Raw genomic sequence first — 20,516 nt, forward strand, 5'->3', positions numbered from 1 at the left:
TCCGAGGCTCCAGTCTCGTCTGCACGTGGGAACAAGTGCACATGTGCTCGTCCACCGTCAGCGTTGCGTCGCGACCACAATACCAGTGACTCAGTGAACACTCCAAGTACCGTTGCCATGGTGATGCGTGTTCGTTTGGACAGTGTAAGAGTTTTTAATTATGTTTTGTAATGCTAATGAAACAAATTCAGTTGCAGACAACCGAATTACAGATTTAATAATTTTAAAGTTACTTGAAATCGGTGCTTGACTCTCCTTGGGATCATTTGCCTCGTCGGAATTATTATTCTTTGCTTGTTTGCACAGTTAGCGGTTTCTAATGCCATTGAATTAGACGCCATTATAGGAAATTCGGGGGTCTGAGAATGTTCTTGTCTATACGTCAGGTTTTCGGAGTTTCGAATGTGAGTCGCTCTAAGTAATTTTATTTCGTTTGCCGACGTTGTGTTTATTCTGAATGCTAGAGAAGCAGAGCGAATATATCACGTCAAATATTCACAAATGTTGTTCCGCGTGTCGACTAATCAAGACAACAAATATGAAAGACGTAGCATTATGACCGCTGTGTTTCTTCTAAGTGCATTATTCACCGTGCCAATGAAATTGGCTCTATAAGAAGAAATACGTCTTCGGAGCGTAGAGTTTCATTTGTCGCTTACTCAGAGACTGTATTTGTTGTTATGATTGTCACAGATTATTTAAGGGGAGTGCGTTAAGTGCGTCGAAAGAGGCGGAAGGTGCCAGCCCGATTTTCACGAGGAAAAGATACGGGAAATCTGAGACAAAATAGTCGGTGTCGTGATCCAAAATTCGTGGGCTTGCAAAGTGGACATCAGATCCGCCAAATGCGACACGGGGTTTTCGAGTGTATTAATTAACCGATTAACTCCTACAGTTCATAGGTTACAACTCCAGCCAAGCAGACTGAGTTACATGTGCTTCGGCAGTGTTTCAGCGAGATTATTTGCGCAGGGCAGTTTGACAAATGACGGCGGTTAAGAATTGTGATAACAGAGTTCGGTTTATCTCTACAGTTTATTGTCTGGGCGTCTTTACGTTGTACGAATCTGTCGGGATGGTGTCTAGATTATTTTACAACGCTGTGCCAGATCCAGATATTATTTAGTGAACAACGAGACCTACAAAAAAAAACAAAAGTATGACGAAGAAGAGATCGTGGCCTGATTAAATAGCATCCGTACATTCGCCTGAAACGATGGACGAAGGCCACAAAGTCCGCGGCAGGGACAGGCGACCAAGCCAAGTAATCTTTTTGCCGGGGACCGCTCGAACATCGCTAAAGGCGAGACGATTTTAACACAAATTATGCTTAAATTCTCCTCCGCTTTGTTTCCGGATGATGAGGGCACAGACTGTCCCCGAAACGTTGGACTTTTCCCTCGAAGGGACGCGGTGTCACCCGAGAATCATACTGTAAGTCACCGTTAAATCTTCAGATCTTACATAGTCTCCTTCCTGGACCCTTCCCCAACTGTGCAGACCGTCCCTTATCGCAACCGACGCGTCTCATTAAATTCGTCATTTTGCAAATCGCTTGGAAGCACCGCGTTTTGAGCCCCAAGTTACGCGCAAAACGAGTCAGTTGTCCTGGTCATTTGCGTTCTCTGTTTCACTATAAACGACACACAAGCCAGCGCACAGCGGTTTCCGCTACCTCGGCCATTTTAAATGCTGTTTCTAAAAACAATTCCTACGAGTCGTAAATATCTCAAAGAATTCGCCAGTTTGAGATCAGCATCATTTTCAGTGCTATATGGCGTGTCCTGTATCCCTGGGCGGTGTCACAAGACACCTACACATTCAAATATCAGACAACGCCAGAATATTCTGATAGCTAATAATTAAAATGCCAGAATTTTCCTGGCTTGGTAACACACATTAAAATAGGCCTATAATTTTTACATTACAAATCCGTGTAAAACTGCAGTTTGCAATGCGAACAGAAGCATCGTTTCATTCTTAAGACTTCATGCGGTTTACACAGAAGTCGAATGTCAAAATAACTTACAAGCAGAATCCAGGGCGAATGCAACAAAATGTAATCAGACTGTGAACTGTAGCGAGCCCAGTGACTGATTTTCGAGAGCCGGCTTCATAATTCTACGGAATTACGTGAGTTTCCACGTCGGTTCGAAGTTCACAGTCGCCCTCGCTTCGGAGGTTTTATTATTTCCTACAAGATCCAGCGACATTTGAAATGTGAAATGAAGCTACAGCTTCTAACTAAATTCTACAATGAAGGTATAAAGTCATTACGTTGATAAGAAATCGTTTCTGTAGTAATGAAGCTAGACGTTTCACCACCACGTTAAATAAATCCTCCACTGGAAACCATCCTTAGCCAGGTAAAATCTTTCCATAACTCCAGACTAAATTTCTGGCAAGATAAAATTTAACACTGAACGCAATAATATCCCACCAGGTTCGCTGTTATTTAATTTACATAATATTCGCAGACAAAGAGCACAAGTTTAAAAGTTCCTTGCAACGTAATTTTCCCCGTCCTGCTCTATCTCTGGTCGAAACATGTTCCTCAGCTCTTTTTATAAAATTCCTTCATTTTACGTCTCTCCATCATTGTAAATGCATGCACACAGACAACAAGGAAAATTTCAGTTCTGTAAATTCCATCGTGAATGTAATTTCGGTTCAAGACCGTCGTTCCGAAACACCTGAAGCCAGACACAGCGCCTAATGAGACATGAACAAACGTCGTTAAATATGGACAGAAATACAACTCTTAAAAGGAAAACGACGTGAGCAAATTATCCACAGTTTCTTCTTCAACTAATAACCAACGCAAAACTTCCAGAAACACTGCAACTCCATCAGCAAATTCGAAATAATATCACCAACATTCCACGCGAGATGTATCACAAAATTTTGAACCCCCAGACCTACTGAGAGGGAAATTCCCCTGGGGGAAGGTATCAGAGAGGCGGAACAAGGCGACTTGGCAGTCCGACGCCACTAAAACCACTCGCAGGCCGGTCCACTGTATGCCCCGTTACCTGGTTCAAGAGACCGCCCAGTACGAACCGGACTCCGCTCGAAGGTACGAGAGGACTTAAAGTCGGATTGCAGAAAACGGAAACCAGTTATTATACAGAACATCAGGTTATATATTGTGGCGTGGTCTTTTCTATGCGCAGGATAAAACTGTGAATGTAACAAATTGAGGGTGTCTGAGAGATCTCGAACTGAACAGGGCAGAACTTACCCTACCTATCCATCCGTCTCACATAAACACTGTACATCCTTCCATCAAAATACGTACGGTTCAGGGGTTTTGAATCCACGTCCCGTAAAAATACTCTGAGCGGCCCGCGTTTCAGTTTCCAATGTTATATCATCCTGCATGTGTTCAGCGTAGTCACAGCGGTATCATAGAAATCAGACATCATCGAGATAAATTACAGCTGACGACGAAAGATTAACCAAGCCAAATTAGCGTGAAATTTGTTATAAATTTTTTTTTGGGTAATAAAGTTCCTAAGATTTTTTGTTCACGCTTGGTTTCATGCGTGAATGTAATAAGTGAATATTTAATAGAGCAACGCTTGCCGATTAGGGGGGCCAAATATCTTCGAAAAAAATTCAGACGTTCGTGCATATATACACCGTTAAATGTCGATTTCGTCTCAGTCCTCGATGGTCGACAGGCAGGCAGTCAAGAGGGGCCCGAGAAAAACACAGGTGGTGGGGACGCCAGGCACACGACACCAGACATTTCTACATGTCCAGCCCAGCTTGTGGTCGTGCGAATAGCAACGCCGTCCGCGATCTTTACGGGACGTGCCCCCCATCGACGCGCCGCGGTCGCGTATCACGAGTTCTGGGTTCGGACTAGCTGTTTCTTTTATTGGCATGGTTTTTCTTTCAGATTTTCTGACGCTGAACATTTTATCAGCAATGCTGCCAGCCATCGACGTATCTGTCACCGACAAATGACCTGCCACCAGAAGACCACGTCGAAGATATTCTGTCGTCGCGAAGTACCGTGAACCAAAGTGTCTTGCCGAACGTAATGGCGCTCACTGATTTTTAGCTTATAAAAGGGATTGATATTTTACGTTCATTTACTGGTCTAAGTTAAAGTGGACACTCAAGAAAAGTTAATTCTGCTGGAGACATTACCGCTTCAGATGACTAATGACCTAGCTCGATCTGTTCTTGCCTTGTTTCCTTTCCCAGCAAAATTCTTGATGTCTCTCAGATTTCCAGTGACATGGAGGATTAAGAGAGGGCATGACGTGAGCGTATAAGTTCCGAATACAAAGAAGGAACATTACATTTTATACAGCGAATAATTTGACAACGTGTGACTTGTATAAAAAGAATCAGGCGATGACATCAAATCGGTTCGCGTCGAATGTGAGACGAAAGTTCATTGAAACATCAATAATGTCATAAAATTACTTTTCAACATATAAAGAGACATTATTCTTCCAGTGAATGTTCACAAACATCGGCCCGGAGTACAAACAATGTAGTCTTTGAGGACGCTCCTACGTGCGATACAGAGGAGTTCGTACATTTTCCAAATCAAGTAAGAGGTCTGAGTGCTGCGAATTTACCCTGGGGGACTGGAGGCAGACTTTACAGATTAGCAGCGAACTGCGAAGGACGTGCGACGGATGGACGGACATCAGTAGGAGGATGCGGACGCTGAGGGCGGTGTCACTGCTAGCCCTTCTGCTGACCACCTGCTGGGTGGATCAGGCCAACACGATCCGCTGGCTGTAAGTATTAACAACGATTTTTAACTGAGCATAAATGAGATCGCGGGTTAACAAAGTTATCAACCTGGAAAATATCCAATTATTCAAATGGCTGTCCTCTGGGTTGTAGCGTAGTCTGGTAAACGTTTACCGACGTATCAGAGGTACCTGATACCTCCATCATCAGGGCGATGAAGTAGCAAGGATCTCTTAAACGGTAAACTTCTCCGAGACCACACGGCGCTACAACCCAGAAGACAGCCAATTCATATTCGTCGCCGTGAGGACCTCAAATCGGACTCAAGATCCGGTTGCCTCACTCGTGTTTGGCACGTGGACCTGTACAACTCCCCTCTCATTCCATGTGTGATGTGAAATAGCTTTCGATGTATCTGAAGATCCATGTGGACCGTCATTCAATAATTTTAGAGCCTCGTTCTTCGTTTTTTGAGGTGGGGGAGAGGAATGGTGCACGGATTAAATTCCTTCCCACCGAAATATCTGGAGCGACATGACGGAACGTGTCTCACAAAACATTGTAAAAACTTGACCACTGGTCGGCCTAATTATATGACTTTACGTCAACAGCAGGAGACGCGTGTTATGAATCCTACGTTCGAAACGAAACTCTTGTAAGCGGGTTCCACAACATCACACCTACCCAGAAACACATCTATCGCACTGCATTGATTACCTTCAAATACCACGGATTCCTAATCGTACTCTTAGACTTTATCATTTTCACTTAACTTTCCGCTCAATAATCTCAGTCGAATGTCCACAATCGTTCCAGTCAGTCTGTCCCACACACCAGAAGGATTAAATACTCGTTAAATTTCACTTCATGTGAGCTATTACAGTCGAAGCGGCGATATTCGTATTGCATTTTCATCAGAGAGTCTTAAGGAAACTCTCGCCCATTGGCATTTGGGTGTCCCCGTTCAGTCAGCAAATGTCAGACCCTTTTAAAATTCGAGCAAAATCATTCGCCTCACGCTAACTTCACGTCGGGGAAACTTTAAGCCTTCTGAGGAGAATACTGAACCTGACAGGGAACGAAGTTGCAGCAGGATGGAGAAAAGTGGACGATGATGCAGTTGTACAGATCACCGAACGTGATTAGGGTGACGGGACGGGCGGGTCATGCAACCACATCGTAATTTACATTCGGATAAATTATGACCATGCACAGAGTACTCTATATAATTATCACTAAAAAAAATTAGTCCACTTTTACCCCCAGAGCAGTCAAATGCAATAACCAGGTGTTAAAACGGTTATCGGCATCACACAACTGAGTCATTGAACTTACATTAAATTTAATTTCACTTAAATCGAAAAAAAATTCTACAATTACAACAGCTTCATTTACAAAAGCTGCATATTTGTGAGAAATAATTTGAAAAAGACAGTTTTCAGTATAGAAAATCCGTCAAGATTCAACGGGGAACTATTTTCATCGTGTCTCCATCTTTCATCATCTTTCTTCCTTCATCTCTTTGACTTTCCCTCCCGAAACTTCACGTGACAGAAGAGCGAGAACCAAAATGTACAAACCATGTCACGTGATAAGTTATCTGAAAGTTTTCTGCGAGGTCCGGAAACATCTGAATAGGGGGAAAAGCACGCGTGGAAGGGTTAAACTGTTTTATACGACAAGTACGAACGGGTCGTATCTCTTGTCACGTGTTACAATTCTAAAATAACTGCGAATACAGGTTTAAGAAGGTATCGTAACCATGCCGACGCTGATGGAAATTCTGAAGTTGTCAGCAGCAGACCCGACTTCAGGAAAATTCTCAGTTTCGGCGTAAAGTAACTAATACGACAGAAAACCGTCTTTAGCGCGTACAAGACGACAGAAAACGGAGAAACCAGGAGAAGACAGGAAAAACCGGGGCAGTCTTCCCCACTCTGACAGCACGCGGCCGGCACTAAGAAACCCGCGATCACGGCGACGCGGACTCTCTAATTTTGACACTTGCTTTGCTGTAATTATTCCAGTAATGATTATTGTATGTTTAACGACACGGAGTCCAATTCGGTGGGCCCACAACAGGTAAAGAATTTCGATGGTTTTTGAACTGGACTGAACCGAATCAGATTAAGTCCGATGACGATGAACCATCGGGGAGTTTCTTGCCTATGCGAATGAGGGTCGCGTGCTTTAAAGGCGGCAACAGATTCAAACCATATTTGGATATTTTATGTACCGCATAAACCACGTTAGTCATCTGTAATATTGGTCCAGCACCACGAAGAAACCCTAGGAAACTTGAAGTTGTTAACAAATTACAATTTTAGGAACGCATCTCCATAAGAACTGTACCAAAATGACCCCGCATTACGACGAATCAGTTAGCGCTCTCGTTTCCTTGAAAGCATTCCCAGCGGTCGACGGAGAAACGACTGTACTTGAGCAAGCTTACAGTTGCAAGACAGCGAACTTCACTGCGTCGCCTGAGTCGCTGTTTTGCGAACTAATTGAGATACGCGCAGTATACGTGCTGTCTGGACGTCCCACTCGCCTCAGGGCGGTGCTCAATAAATCCCCGTCGCCATTCGAAACCAACGCTGCCCCTCCCTGCCTCATTTGACTTCTGACTGGTTTAATCTCAGACTGGGTAAGATCGAAGTTTTCAACATTTCAAGCCAATGTATTTGAGCCCTTGTTGCTCGTTGTTTTAAACAACTGAAGATCAGTATTTTTATTATTATTATTTATTTGACTGCAAATGGGTTTTTACCCGGTGGCAGTGGTCCTACAATAAGACACAACAAAACATAAGACAACAAAAACAATAAGAAACAACAGAACAATGAGACAGAACAAAACAACACACCACACTCAAAATAAAACAACTCATAATATTACAAAACCATATAACCTAACAAAACCATATAACCTAAACAAAACCATATAACCATATAACCATATAAAAGCTACGTACGTATTCAGACCAGGGTTTATAAAGAAGACCAAGACGAGGTACTGGAACGAGTTTGTAGGTGGATTTATCTAAAAGCCAGTAGGTATTCAAGCATTTGTTTGCACGAGTCGAGTAGAGTGTGAACACTGGTAACTCGTTCCAGTAACTCGCTCCAGTTCCACCAGACCCGTGCGAGCACGCATTTCCATAAATCGAACGCCCTGGCTCTGAGTCCTATTGTTCAGCACACGAACGTCTAATTCACCTGTCACTGACTAAGCCCTTTCGGCTGACGTGATGAATAAATTATATTTTTGGACAGATACAGGGTTTCTGCCTGCACAGGACAACGTTAACTCCGAGAAGGGCATAGATTCAAGTACAGCCGCGTCCAGAAAGGGATTTAAAATCTCTGTCCTGACAGAGACATTGCAATGGACCAGTCTCCATCAGACCGGTCCACCGCGTGCCTAAGAACGACATTATCTCAAAACAACCAAGAATCGGAAATGTCCGACACACCGAAAGTATTTATACGAATGTTGTAGAACGTTGTAAGGAGTTTTGTGGGTGTAGGACGCTTCAATGTCGGAGAAGACACATCGTGCGGGTTGCGGTTTGTCTCAGGTCGCCGTGAGTGACATAGACTTCCACGTATGTAGACACAATTGCCATGAATTTCCAAAGGCGTGCATGTTCTATCGCCCCCCAATAAAACATTCAGCGTTCGTCTTTATACATTCGATGGCACTGGAGTTCATGAACCTGGTGTGTATATAATTACTGCAAGTAAGAGTCTTTTTGTGGAAAAAATCCATATTGGGAGTTAATGGCAGACAAGTAAAGCTGTTACCAGACGCACAGAACGTGAACATGACCAAGATTCTAAATATTGTCTATGCACGTTAATTATTTTGTTGGAGTTTATCCATCGCTCAAGGGTCTTTCAATTAAAGCCACAACGTTTCGGAAGCTGGATCTACTTCCGTCTTCAGGAGAGCGATGAGTGGACCCTTTGACCTAGGCCAAACCGAGCAGACGGACAAACCAGCGCGTGTGAACGGAAGAATTCCGAAGCCCGAGTGCCCCGCCCTCGAAGAAGATGAGCGCGAAGGGGGGGGGGGGTGTTAAACAATTCTAACAAATTATTTGAGTAACCCAAAACGGAATTTACCTTAATTGTGATGGAAGCCGGCGGCACTGCAGCGCTCGGCGTGATTTGAATAGACAGCGCGCCAGGCACAAGGTGCCGCACTCTGTTCGTGAAAGTGTTAATTAATTATTACTCAGGTGTGAAAGGAAGAAATCTCCCATTCGTCGAAAACACCCGTAATATTTATTAAGCTCCAGAGAGCCAAGCTGGCAAGTTCAAGCACTCTGAGACGATGGACGCACCGATTGCAAGCCATCTAGCCGTAAAAGAAGCGTTTAACACACACCCTCAGTATCAGCTCACTACACAGCGTGTGACGAGCAAGTTAATTTATTTTATTTATTTAGTGTTCTGTCTGACGACAGGTCCATATGAACAGGATCCTTCCATCCTTTTCTCGGACTGGGACCTGTTCATATACGTTCTTGGCAGATGATCCAGAAGTGGTTTGCCATTGCCTTCTTCTGTGTGTGAATGGAGTAATTGTTGGGATGCCACGGAGGAAAACTCCGTGTTGCCTAGACCACGGCCTTGCCCAACACAAGTTATAAATTCGGGCACCGCCGGGAATCGAACCCGAGACCCCCAGGATTACAAGACCAGCGTTCTAACCGCTAGACCACCGTGGCAATAATTTCATCGAATATTGTGACTAACATTCGACTTTAGATACTTCAGTTTGTACAGAAGAGATAGCATAAATGACAACGTCCATAAGCACTGATATTATTGTCGGTGTGTTTAATCAGGCTTCATAGAAGGCATAATTATGGTATTCAGAGTAAAACCAGTGGGATATGACGACGGCCGAATGTGGACGTCATTCATCGTTTTAAGGAACGATCTCAGTACGTGTCCAGGGTGACCTATGCCTACGTTTAGTAGCCCTTCCTAAATGATGCACTAAGGCAACATTCTTAAGAACAGGGCCCTACAAAGACGCAAAATACAAACATAGAGATACATGTAAACAAGTAAATTTGTTCAAAAAGTCCTTTGGTCTCCTCAGCAGCACTGTGTACTCTTTCGGAAACCTAACCTGCATGTGTGCTGACGTCTTTAAAAGAATTATCACGTGTCTACAGAGAAGGCGCAAGTTATTCTTATGGAAATAATTTAATACGTCATAAAACCGTAATCTCATCGTTTACTCTCCGTAAGTAACAATTGCCGCACAAAATGGGCTCGTGTTTGAATTTTTACTTTAACGTTCCAGAATTTTGTTGTCATACTAATGGAATCAGTGGTTCGTCTTACACGTAAAAAATTCGGCACGTCTTTGTGCCCGACCGGGATGGAATTTACCAGATACACACGAGCGGTGAGCCTTCTTTACTTCTCAATATGAGTTTCTTTATGACACAAACAAGAGTGAGAGTTCAGTGAGAGGCGACGCCAACGCGCTACTCACAGCACAAAGAGACGGAGCAGGACGCCGTGCGCACGTCTGGGGGGAATGGAGGTACAGCTCCACATACTCTTAACCGAGCCGAGTGTCCGAGCAGGCCGTGCGAAATGTGACAGGGTTGTGCCTGGGGAAAAACACGACACCCCAGCCACGGGGGTGTAAAGTCTCAGCCTCACAACGCGAAATCAATCTTGAAGTTTGTGATTAACGATGACAACAGCCAGGTCAGAATACCTTGTCTTCAAGTATCTCACCCACAACGCGAAGACCAAACTTTATCCGTTGTTTTGTACGGGCGTGAAACTTGGTGTCCCACCTGAAGGGACGATCACAGTTTAAGGGTGTCTGAGGACAGAGTGCTGTGCCCGGTGTTTGAAAGCACAAGGGCCCATGCGACACGAGAATTTCATCACCACCCCGGAGCCCACCAGGCGTCATGTTCGATGACAGTTACCGGTTCTTTCCTGGAGAGTAAAGCTGGTCGGAGTGAAGAGCGCGAGAACGTCCACCTGCGTCACTTGGCTGTAACCTGCCCTGGCCTTTAAGCCGCATCTCCAGGAAGTCGTCCCGTCATCGCAATGGAAGTGTTTGCAGTGACGAGGTGTTCCCTTCATAATCGGTTTATGGCTCCGCTAATCGCTGACAAATGAGCCGCGAGATAAAACATGACGACGTCAACACCGCAGGTTCAGGGACTGACTGTCTCTGACTGTGCCACCAGGGACTGTCCCTGCCATGAATTTTGTATACACCGTAGCCGAACATCCTGGATTGATGGCTCCGGGTTCGAATTTCGACCAGGTAACCGAAAATCGTGACAAAAGTTTCTCGTCCTTGTCCTGCTTCTGACGCCGGGAAGTCTGACCGAAGTTCAAGAGAGGAAGGAATGCATGACCGCATAATTCCGCGGTTCATTCTGTATCAAGGCGGGGATTAGTGACAGACAATCGCAACGTGTCACATTCGATACCGCCGTGTAAAACCTCTCTGCATATCAAAATCCGACAGGGCCTCTCCTCTAGTGCCCGACGTATGCGAGATTAACAGCTTGCGAAATGCACGCCGTGCTTAGGAAATACGAGACACGCCTAGTATTAGACAACCCAAATAGCACGGATGCTAGATGTGTGGTCTGACAACTTGTACTCTGGTTTCAGAGCGCTGAGGAAGGCGAGTCTTCAGTGGAACGGGACGGGGGCGGTCGCGACGATGTGTCGCAAGGCTCGGGTCCACTTCGGATTGGTGCGACGCCAAACCAAGCTCTGTCGCACTGCCTCACAGGCCATGCCTCACATCGCGAGGGCTGCCGCGCAGACAGTGGCCACCTGCCAGAACGTGTTTGCGGACCGCAGATGGAACTGCACGTCCATCGAGGCGGCTCCCAACTTCACCCCCGACATCACGACAGGTAACTGAAGAACGCGTGCAACTTGTGTATTTTGGCGTGTTGCGCGCGCCATGCGGTCTGGTAGGTATTGACCGACGTTTCAGAGGATCTTACTGCCTCCATCTTCAGGGCTAAAGACGGAGGCAGCATGTTCACCCGAAACGTCAGTACCTACTTACACGCCCACGTGGTTTCGAAGTCAAGCACATCAACAACACATTTATTCATCGTTTAGTTTGGAGTGACGAATTTCCTGGAAGGCGGTAAGAACGGCATTATCGTCGTCGTCGAAGCTCCCTCCTCCGTAGCTCGTGTTCGCGATTTGCGAACATAAACCTACAGGGAAGACGCGTATATGGAAGCATTGTGGAGGCCAGGGAAGACCCTCGCTCCCGTGACGATGATCTGCTGTTCCACAGGTACCCGAGAGCAGGCCTACGTGTACGCCCTGAGTTCAGCGGCTGTGACGTACACGATCGCGAGGGCGTGTTCTTCCGGCGCGCTGTTCCACTGCTCGTGCGCCTCTCCGCCTCGGGACCCCCCGAACGGGAACTTCAAATGGGGCGGCTGCGGGGACAATGTCCGGTGGGGCTCTCAGTTCGGGAAGCAGTTCACGGACTGCGCGGAGAAGCGGGGTGCCCGAACACAACCCAGGTACAGCTTATTAACTGAACATCTGACGACGGGCCGGCAGGTGGTTGGAGCCCATCCATACAGAGACGAGAGACAGAAACCTAAACGCGTCCTTCACTGCATTATCCGTAGGCACGGGGAAATTCTTTCTTCGATGTTGGTCGTCTGGATTGCAACGCCGTGAAGCGAGTTGCCTCTTCCCGAAAGCTTTTCTCGCCCGGTTCTGCGTATTTGCCTTTCGCGCCTTGGGATAAAAGAGTTTGCGTTGCACTTGCAGACGGAAGGCGAGGTTCGTGACTGCAACGGAGCCAGGACGGCGGAGACGCGGCAGGAGAAGGAGAAAGGGCGGCGAGGGTCGGGAGGAGGACGACTCAAAGCCAGCGCCACCGAACTTCAGCGGCAGCCGCTTCAAGTCTGCCCTAGCCGCCGTCAACCTTCACAACAACAGGGCTGGTCGCCGGGTGAGTAGAGATCATCGCTTTGCGAGCTTGGACTTCATATTCGGGGTGGCAGATTCAAATATGGTCCGGGATTTTCGTTGTTTTTCCAGCCTCCGCAATGAAAATACGTGGTCGCACCTTAAAATTGGCCACGACGTCGTTAAGTGAAGCAACAAATTAACACGATTTTAAATAAAAAAAAATTAAACTTTCATTGCATCGATTATGGGCAACATCGATATTTTTCTGATTTTTCGACCTATCGTGTGCGGCAGGCGGTGGGGTCCAGTCTAGTGACGCAGTGCAAATGCCACGGAGTGTCGGGATCCTGCAACATCAAGACCTGTTGGCGGGCCCTCCCCACACTTGCCGAGATCGGCGAACGCCTGAAACGCAAGTTCGCGGTGGCAACCGAGGTTATTAGCCGACGAGTGGGCGCGGGTCGCAAGTTGCTACCTGCCAGCTCGGCAATGGGGCTCTATAACGAAGACGACCTCATCTACATGACCAAGTCCCCCGATTACTGCATCAGAGACGCGCGCATCGGCAGTCTGGGTACGAGAGGAAGGTACGTACCAAAGCCTACGCCTCAACGGCATGGCACTATCCTCACTGTCAAGATCCTTCCCCCATGCGCGGAGCGCAAAACGTCGTCCCTTGCCAGATGTAATCATTCCCATTTACGAAACGCATCTAGGAATGCACTTACACTAACGTAATTACCTTGGCTGAAGGCCTTGACACATTCAGACTAGGGGCTGTTGCTGTTGGCAGAAGGATGTCCCATAAGGCACTTTGTCCTTTGCCAAGGGAACTTTGGTCGGATTGACGTCAGAGAGTTGAACCCACACGGGTTGGGATCGGTCTGGCTGAAAGCCTGCTATGACTGGGGGTACGTTCACCAAGGCGACCATACAAGACATCACGTCTACACTTCTTCCTTTGTGAGTGGAACGACAAATTGCACTGAGCAGGGTCCCACCTGAGAAGAAACCTGTACACCAACGGACAGTCATTCCCTGACCTTTATGGAACACCGATGTTCACTGCCGCGTTCACAAGAGCCCGCCACCGGTTGATATCCTCAGCCGGTTGAATCCAATCTACACCCCCCCCCCCCCAACCACGTTCCCCTAAAATTCGTTTTAACATCATCATCCCATCTATTTCAAGATCTTCCAAGTAGTCTCTGCCATTTATGCGTTCGTGCAAAAACAATTTTTTACGAAATTCTCGTCTGTGCTACACGCCCACCCAATCTGGTCCTCCCGGATGTAATCATCATATTAAATGAAAAGTACAAATTACAAACCATTCGTTCATAAATATTCTGAAAACGGCGATTAGCTCTGGTTGTGACCACTTCATTGTCCAGTTTCTTCCAGTCTCCAGACTCCAGTCTATCCATCCCACTTTGATCCAAATATTACTCTCAACAGTCTGTAGTAAATTGAACGACGGCTGCAGCGCTCAAACCGGGGGCCGGGAGTCGTAGAAAAGAAATATATATATATTTTTTTTAGAAACAGTCGTTTAAAACACAAGGTTTGAGAAATATCAAAATCACTCGGAACCACGCACTCAATTATGAGAAAGTTGCGGCCTTTCTGTCATATTTACCCACATTTCGGGATATAAAAAAACACAGACGCAAGGGATACTCAGCTGCCCTGCACGACACCGCAGCTTGGAAATTAGGAAGGTCTTTAACGCTCAAGGGAGAATCACTGTTGGCTGGGCTCCATGAATGCGCTGTGTTTTCTCAGGAAACTCAGGTAGTCCCTTCAAATATTAGTCAGGGTGTTGAAGGAGCAGTAAAAGAAGGGAAGGGGTGGAAAGGTGAGTTAGAAAGCAAACCTCGGAACGGAACACAAGCCATAAAAATAAAAACGCTGAGTTGAGTGGGTTTTTATTAGCATGCGTCTGCAAATCGCTGCTGGCGTTCCACTTTATACCTCGCCTCCGACACCGAAATGGCTCTTTTCGGGGCGTAAGTACTTACAAACTTTTTTCGAAACAAAGTAAGCTGGCAAACAAGCTAATGCAGCTCTGAATATCTCAGCATAAGGGCGTGATACAAGTGCACCTAAATCGCTAAATTCATATACGACTTATCCGAAATTTCATTCTGGTAGATCAGTTTACTAAATCGAAGAGAGAAAAAAAAAATCATAAATCCGACCTGAACCCTGCTTAAGGTTGAGACGATGCAACCACGGACAGGCAGCATTAATATGGAGCAATGGAGCGATATTATTAACCTTTCAATAAATCTCAGATATGGGAGGAGCGCGGTATGATAAAGTGTTTATTCTGACACCCAAGATCTATACAATGCCCGATCGTGGTCTTCCTCCTACGAGCATCGTGACCCGACAGCCAGACTCAGGAATTATTTCCTCAAGACTTCGAAGAGCGTATAGAACACGAACCCAGCTATAATAACTGTGTGATACTGTTTCCATGGAAGCTTAACGATCACAGAAAAACCCTTCGGAGTGCTGTTAACGCTGAACAACTCTGAGAAAGGAGGTGCGTCCATATTTCCTGTAAACTAGAATATTTCGAGGGTTTAGTACCGGTGAACAACTCAGGAGACCAACATCGACGCTTGTTACAATTTCATCCGTATGCTTGAATTTTTGCATGAGTGTCGCAAGAAACATCGGTTTATGTTAAACTTCTATGAAGCTATATTTATTTAAATCTCTTTCCACGAAGGAGAGTCCTTCTCGAGAAGCTGACAGTCAAGTCAAATTTCTTGTCGTTTATGAAACCAAAATTTTTAGTCCCGTGTTCACGACAAATCGCCATCGATCCCTACCCCGAGTCATACAAATCCAGCCCACATTATCCCACCGTTTCCCTGGCATCCATTTTAATATTATCCTGATTCTACGAAAGGTTTTCCGAGTGGTCTCATCACTCAGGTTTTCCAACCAAAATTTTGGAAGCGTACTACAAGACCTGCCAATCAGTATTATCCTCCTTGATTTTATCATCCTAATATCTGACGATGCATTTCTCTCGAACGAGTCTTTACAGAAACCAAGAGTGATCAAGATATTCATAAACCATGCACGATGGCAAAGGAATAATTAAATTAATGCGTGTGATTTGTCATTGCAATTTACTGCAACTCGACTGAGATGATTGTTAAAACACGTTCAGCCTAGTCGTAAAATACAACAAGCGACAATCACGATTAGCGAAATGTTAATTGTGATTCTTATCTCACGCCTCGTGGATGACGAAACAATTGAACAGTTCAACGGAAAAGCGACTCAACGCACGCTTCGAGAAACATATTTAAAATGACATTCGGTACTAGATCGAGACGAGTGGAGAGATTCGCGCACCGGCCACTTTTAACCCCGAGAAAAGCGACCCCGATGCACCTAACTGCATAGGAGACTGGATGGATCCCACAGCGGGTCTGGACGTTTAAAATCTTTACACGATGGCACAGTTCACAGTCTGTTCATACCATATTCGTAAACGGTGAGTCGCAGAAATGCGATGTCTGGAACACAAATTTTATATTTAGGTGGTAAATTAAGTACAAATAGATTATAATACTTTCATATATTGATCTAACCCAATTTTTCGGATCCTAAGACTATTTCTTCCAGAATCTATTTGTATTTGTATCGTGACAGTGTTTCGAATTATGCCATCCACTCGATGTAATGTGAGTTACTGAAATAGTCATTAAAAGTAGACCGCAATCAAAATATTCATAAAATAACTGCTAATTAACACGGTCTTATGAGAAAGTCAAAGTTGGATTAAATGGCTTTATCCACGTGTTTCGCATTTACATAATCGAATATCGTTGCCTTTATACGAGGATGAACCACAGTTTAGGTGCAGTGAGTGTACTGGCCGCAACCAGGAACCTGTTATTATCGTGTTATGAACGGCGCGTCCCGCCTGCAAGTTCACACAATGGGAGATCGCTGTTAATTACAACAACAGCCACCTTTTCCTGTCAAATTTCAAACTGACAATTACAACTTACGTACATCACTCGTAACTGCTTACTACTATCATTATATTAGCCATGGTTACTTTTAACCTGTAATTCACAAGGGGAAATATGTATGAGGACTCGGTGAATGTGTTTCTGTTTTGATTTGTGCGCCGGTGTCAGTCTGTCTGTCGATTATTAGGAAAGTATGGGAGTTTAATCGTGATGCTGGCTACCAGAAGTGCTCTTCTAACTCTAGCTTAAGCGACGTCCACGTCTGTCTTTTCGTTATTCCCTTGGAATCCCTACCAATGTCATCGCACATGTCAGGAACGCCTTTAAGACAGCATAGTCCTCCGAACAGTACAACGTTCTTGTCCACAAGGTCTCACTTTCAGTCATTTATAACAGATTAAGTAGGATTTGAGGTTTTCACAGCGGTGATTCCGAAGATGGCTGTCTTCGGGGTTGTAGCTCCGTGTGTAGTCTGGTAGAAGGCAACCGACGTTTCAAAGGTACTTGCTGCATCCATCATCAGGGCGGGTAAACGTTGGTAAACTTCTACCACACTACACGGCGCCACAACCCCGAAGACAGACATCTTATAAGCGACTAGAAAATTTATTGCACTAAGTAACACAAGAATAACACGATGTACTCCATTTAAGATTGTTTAGTGTTCAAATGCATTGTTTGTGAATATTGACCAAGCCACGGGATGAAAAGATTTAGTGTTGTACCTCAGCCACTCGACCCTGAGCATTCGTAATTGCCCTGTCATCTCTCGGTCGACGAAAATTAACCGCTGAAACCAGCTCAGTACCACTAAACGAGCTACGAAGCAAGATATAATATGACAGAGTGTTTTTTCTAACAGTCATTTGGCGAACGTTCTACTCCGAAGTTATCAAATCACGTATTAACGAGTTCGTAACACATACCTCGAGTGGAATTTCTAGACCAGCTGACGAACTCCGCTCCATGAAGTTAGTTATTGTAATCTACCCAGACCATCATCAGGCCTAATTCATCAAAGCAGAAAATTCCTGCTATGTTACACGAACAGCAACAAGGCTACAAGAGCCAGTGTTCCCCCCCCCCCCCCCCCCAGTACTAAAGAATTTAATAGTGGATCTAAAGTTGTTTTGAAAGACAGAATATTTCTAAACGAGATTCTTCTCGTCCTCAGCTGTTCTGACATTGCAGACAGTAATTACTGGAAACAGGGCGACACAGGGGGGGGGGGTTAAAATCGGAAAAAAATCTCGATCTAGAGAACTAAAAACTTACGGTAAGGATAACTGAGAACCTGCCAAACCTGCGCTGTGAGGACGTGTTTTGTTCGCGTCGGCATGTCCATCCGCCGACGTTTCCCACGACCCAAAACATTACAATGGCTCTCTGCAACAGTGGCTTCAAGCCACTGAATCCACAAATTGACTCCATGGAGTACAGTCCTTCTTGAGACACTAATAAGACGCTCAGCTGAGTTAAGAAATTCCCCGTTTTTGCGAAACCCGAAGGCTCATTACCGTGTTCACAACAGCCCGTCTCTGATCCCTATCACGAGCCAGATGAATCCAATTCAGACCCTTAGACATCCTTTCCTAAACATACATTTTAATATTAGACTCGTATCTAACGCCTAAGTCTTAAAAGTGATCTCTTCATTCCAAGTTTTCCAACCAAAACTTTGTAAGCATTTCTCATCTCTCTCATATGCATGCTACATGCCCCGTCCGTCTCATTCTCCTTACTTTACACTAAAGTAGCTTAACACACAGCGATCGGTAAAAGATAAATTACAGATCGCATGAAGATCTACGACTTTAATTTGAAATATATCTTGGCACGGCGTGGATACATTTAACACGTGAATTGCAATTTCAAATCTATCGATTTTAGAAACGACAGGGCAGTGGAAGGCGAAATGTTAATATTTTATGTCATTTTCCAAATTAGAAAACTTATCACTCCATAAACATTGCGTCAGTGCCAACTGCGCAAATGTTTATGGAGTCTTAAATTTTGCAAACGAAATGCAGTTCAAAGTAACACGATCCTCCATTCCTAATTATCTTCGACGGTAATATATTTGCGTGTAGCTTTGCGTTAAGAACGCTTGGCGGTCGTTTCTGGCAAACGAGTAACAAACAAAAAGACTTGTAAATGTAAACTGGAATGGAATTCGCCTCGTTCGCAGAATGCAACATTGCTTATGAAGTAATTATAAAGTAGTGAAATATTTGTCTCTGTCGCAGTCTTGGAACAAATATGCTTTCGAACAGTCTGAACTCCGAACAGGCCACGAGCTTTAATTACGAAAGTAAGTTCGGAAAAAGTGTGCAAAGTTCCTTAAAAATAGTTTGTTTGTTCCGTGTCCTAGCCACTTACAGTACGAATCAAGTTTCAGATGAAATTCCTTCTCAGGACAACGATGCAGGAATACATTACGGAAACGAAGAGACGAGAAGCTTACCTGTCATCTCCATCAAGTACCAAAGTTCAGAATGAGTGGAGCTATACCTCCACTCCCTACACGTCTTCACAGCGCTTAATAACTACTATCAACAAGTTTACCTTCCTTCTTACTAATGGTAGCTCAGCCCAGAGGTTCATTATCCCGTTTACAAGACACCACAGCTATTCATCCAGAGCCAGATCAATCCAATCCACACCCTATTTATAATTAATTTTATGGAATCCACAAGCGATTCACTGAATCGACAACTTCATATATTTTTATTACATTGTATTCTTATGTCACGTGACAGGTTGTGCAATACAACTTCGCAGGGGTACGACAGCTGCGAGGACATGTGCTGCGGACGAGGCTACAGGACCATCCGCGTCGAGAAAGTACAACGCTGCAAGTGCAAGTACCACTGGTGCTGTTACGTTCAGTGCGAGACGTGTCGAGCTTGGGTCGACACTCACGAATGTAACTGACATTTCTTCGACGGGTCGGTAACTTAGTAACCGGCGGACAACGCACAGAGTGAAAAGCGATTAGTTCGTAAGGAAATGACGAAAGCTCAGTTTACGTCCTGAGGAGCATTTCAGGAAGGAAATGTGATCTAGAACACTATGCAGATCTCATACAGAATGTCCTGTAAATCTCATCTGGAGGAAAATGTACGTGCGCGCATGTATGCAGTTGGGAAACACATCGCGCTCCTCCTATCCATTTACAATTCAGTCAAAGTAGAGCGATCAAACATGTGGAATAAAATCCTAATGATTACTACGTTTTTCTGAATGCGAGTTAAAGTAATTCGTAATCTTAATAAACCAAATGCAGAATCATCATCTGCACTCTCAGTCCCCTTTGAAAATTCATTGCGTACATTACGACACACTCCCAGCGCACGAGAGAAGTTCATGTGAACTTTTAAACACAATTCAAACCGGCATCTAAACACAAATTAGATTAAAAATTAAATCCGTGGTGTAACGGCTCCAGAGAGCCAAAGCCTCACGTTCACGCGCCTAAGCAGGGGCGAACAATCATCCTGCTTAGATCCAAATATCCTCAGCGCTTCCTCCTCAGACACCCTCAATCTGTGTCCCTTCGAGCGAGACACCGAGTTCCACACCCGCACAAAATAAAAGACTACAGTTTCGTGAATCTTAATCCTTGCGATTTTAGGTCGGGAACGGAATGGCAGCGAGAATTTCCTCGCTTCAATCCGTCCCGAACTGCTCCGTGAATGTTCAGAAGTGTAACGTTCAACAGTGATGATGACGATGATCGTTACGATGATTTTCACAGGCTGCGAGGAAGTCATGACTGTGCGGCTTTGATGACTTTTCAAACGCAGCTAATCACAACTAGCAATACACAGACAGTTAA

At 45.0% G+C, this 20,516-nt stretch overlaps 1 protein-coding gene across 2 annotated transcripts; it reads left to right on the plus strand.

Annotated features, from left to right (window-relative positions):
- The first annotated feature begins 15 nt into the window (after positions 1 to 15).
- LOC110827247 (protein Wnt-11b-2) lies at positions 16 to 19,907 on the plus strand. 2 transcript variants are annotated; one of them, XM_087346123.1, is made up of 7 exons: positions 16 to 144; positions 3,905 to 4,763; positions 11,391 to 11,641; positions 12,040 to 12,274; positions 12,531 to 12,714; positions 12,969 to 13,261; positions 19,438 to 19,907. In XM_087346123.1, the coding sequence occupies exons 2-7, from the start codon at positions 4,681 to 4,683 to the stop codon at positions 19,610 to 19,612; spliced, it is 1,221 nt and encodes a 406-aa protein (XP_087202249.1). In that variant the 5' UTR covers positions 16 to 144; positions 3,905 to 4,680; the 3' UTR covers positions 19,613 to 19,907. The 2 variants fall into 2 exon arrangements, with proteins under 2 accessions (XP_087202249.1, XP_087202250.1); XM_087346124.1 differs by having other exon boundaries at positions 4,474 to 4,763.
- Positions 19,908 to 20,516: the final 609 nt, after the last annotated feature.

Source organism: Zootermopsis nevadensis, unplaced genomic scaffold, assembly GCF_977971745.1.
Source record: "Zootermopsis nevadensis isolate Lab colony 2312 unplaced genomic scaffold, Znev_1.0 Znev_ptg000010l, whole genome shotgun sequence".
NCBI classification, from domain to species: Eukaryota; Metazoa; Arthropoda; class Insecta; order Blattodea; family Termopsidae; genus Zootermopsis; species Zootermopsis nevadensis.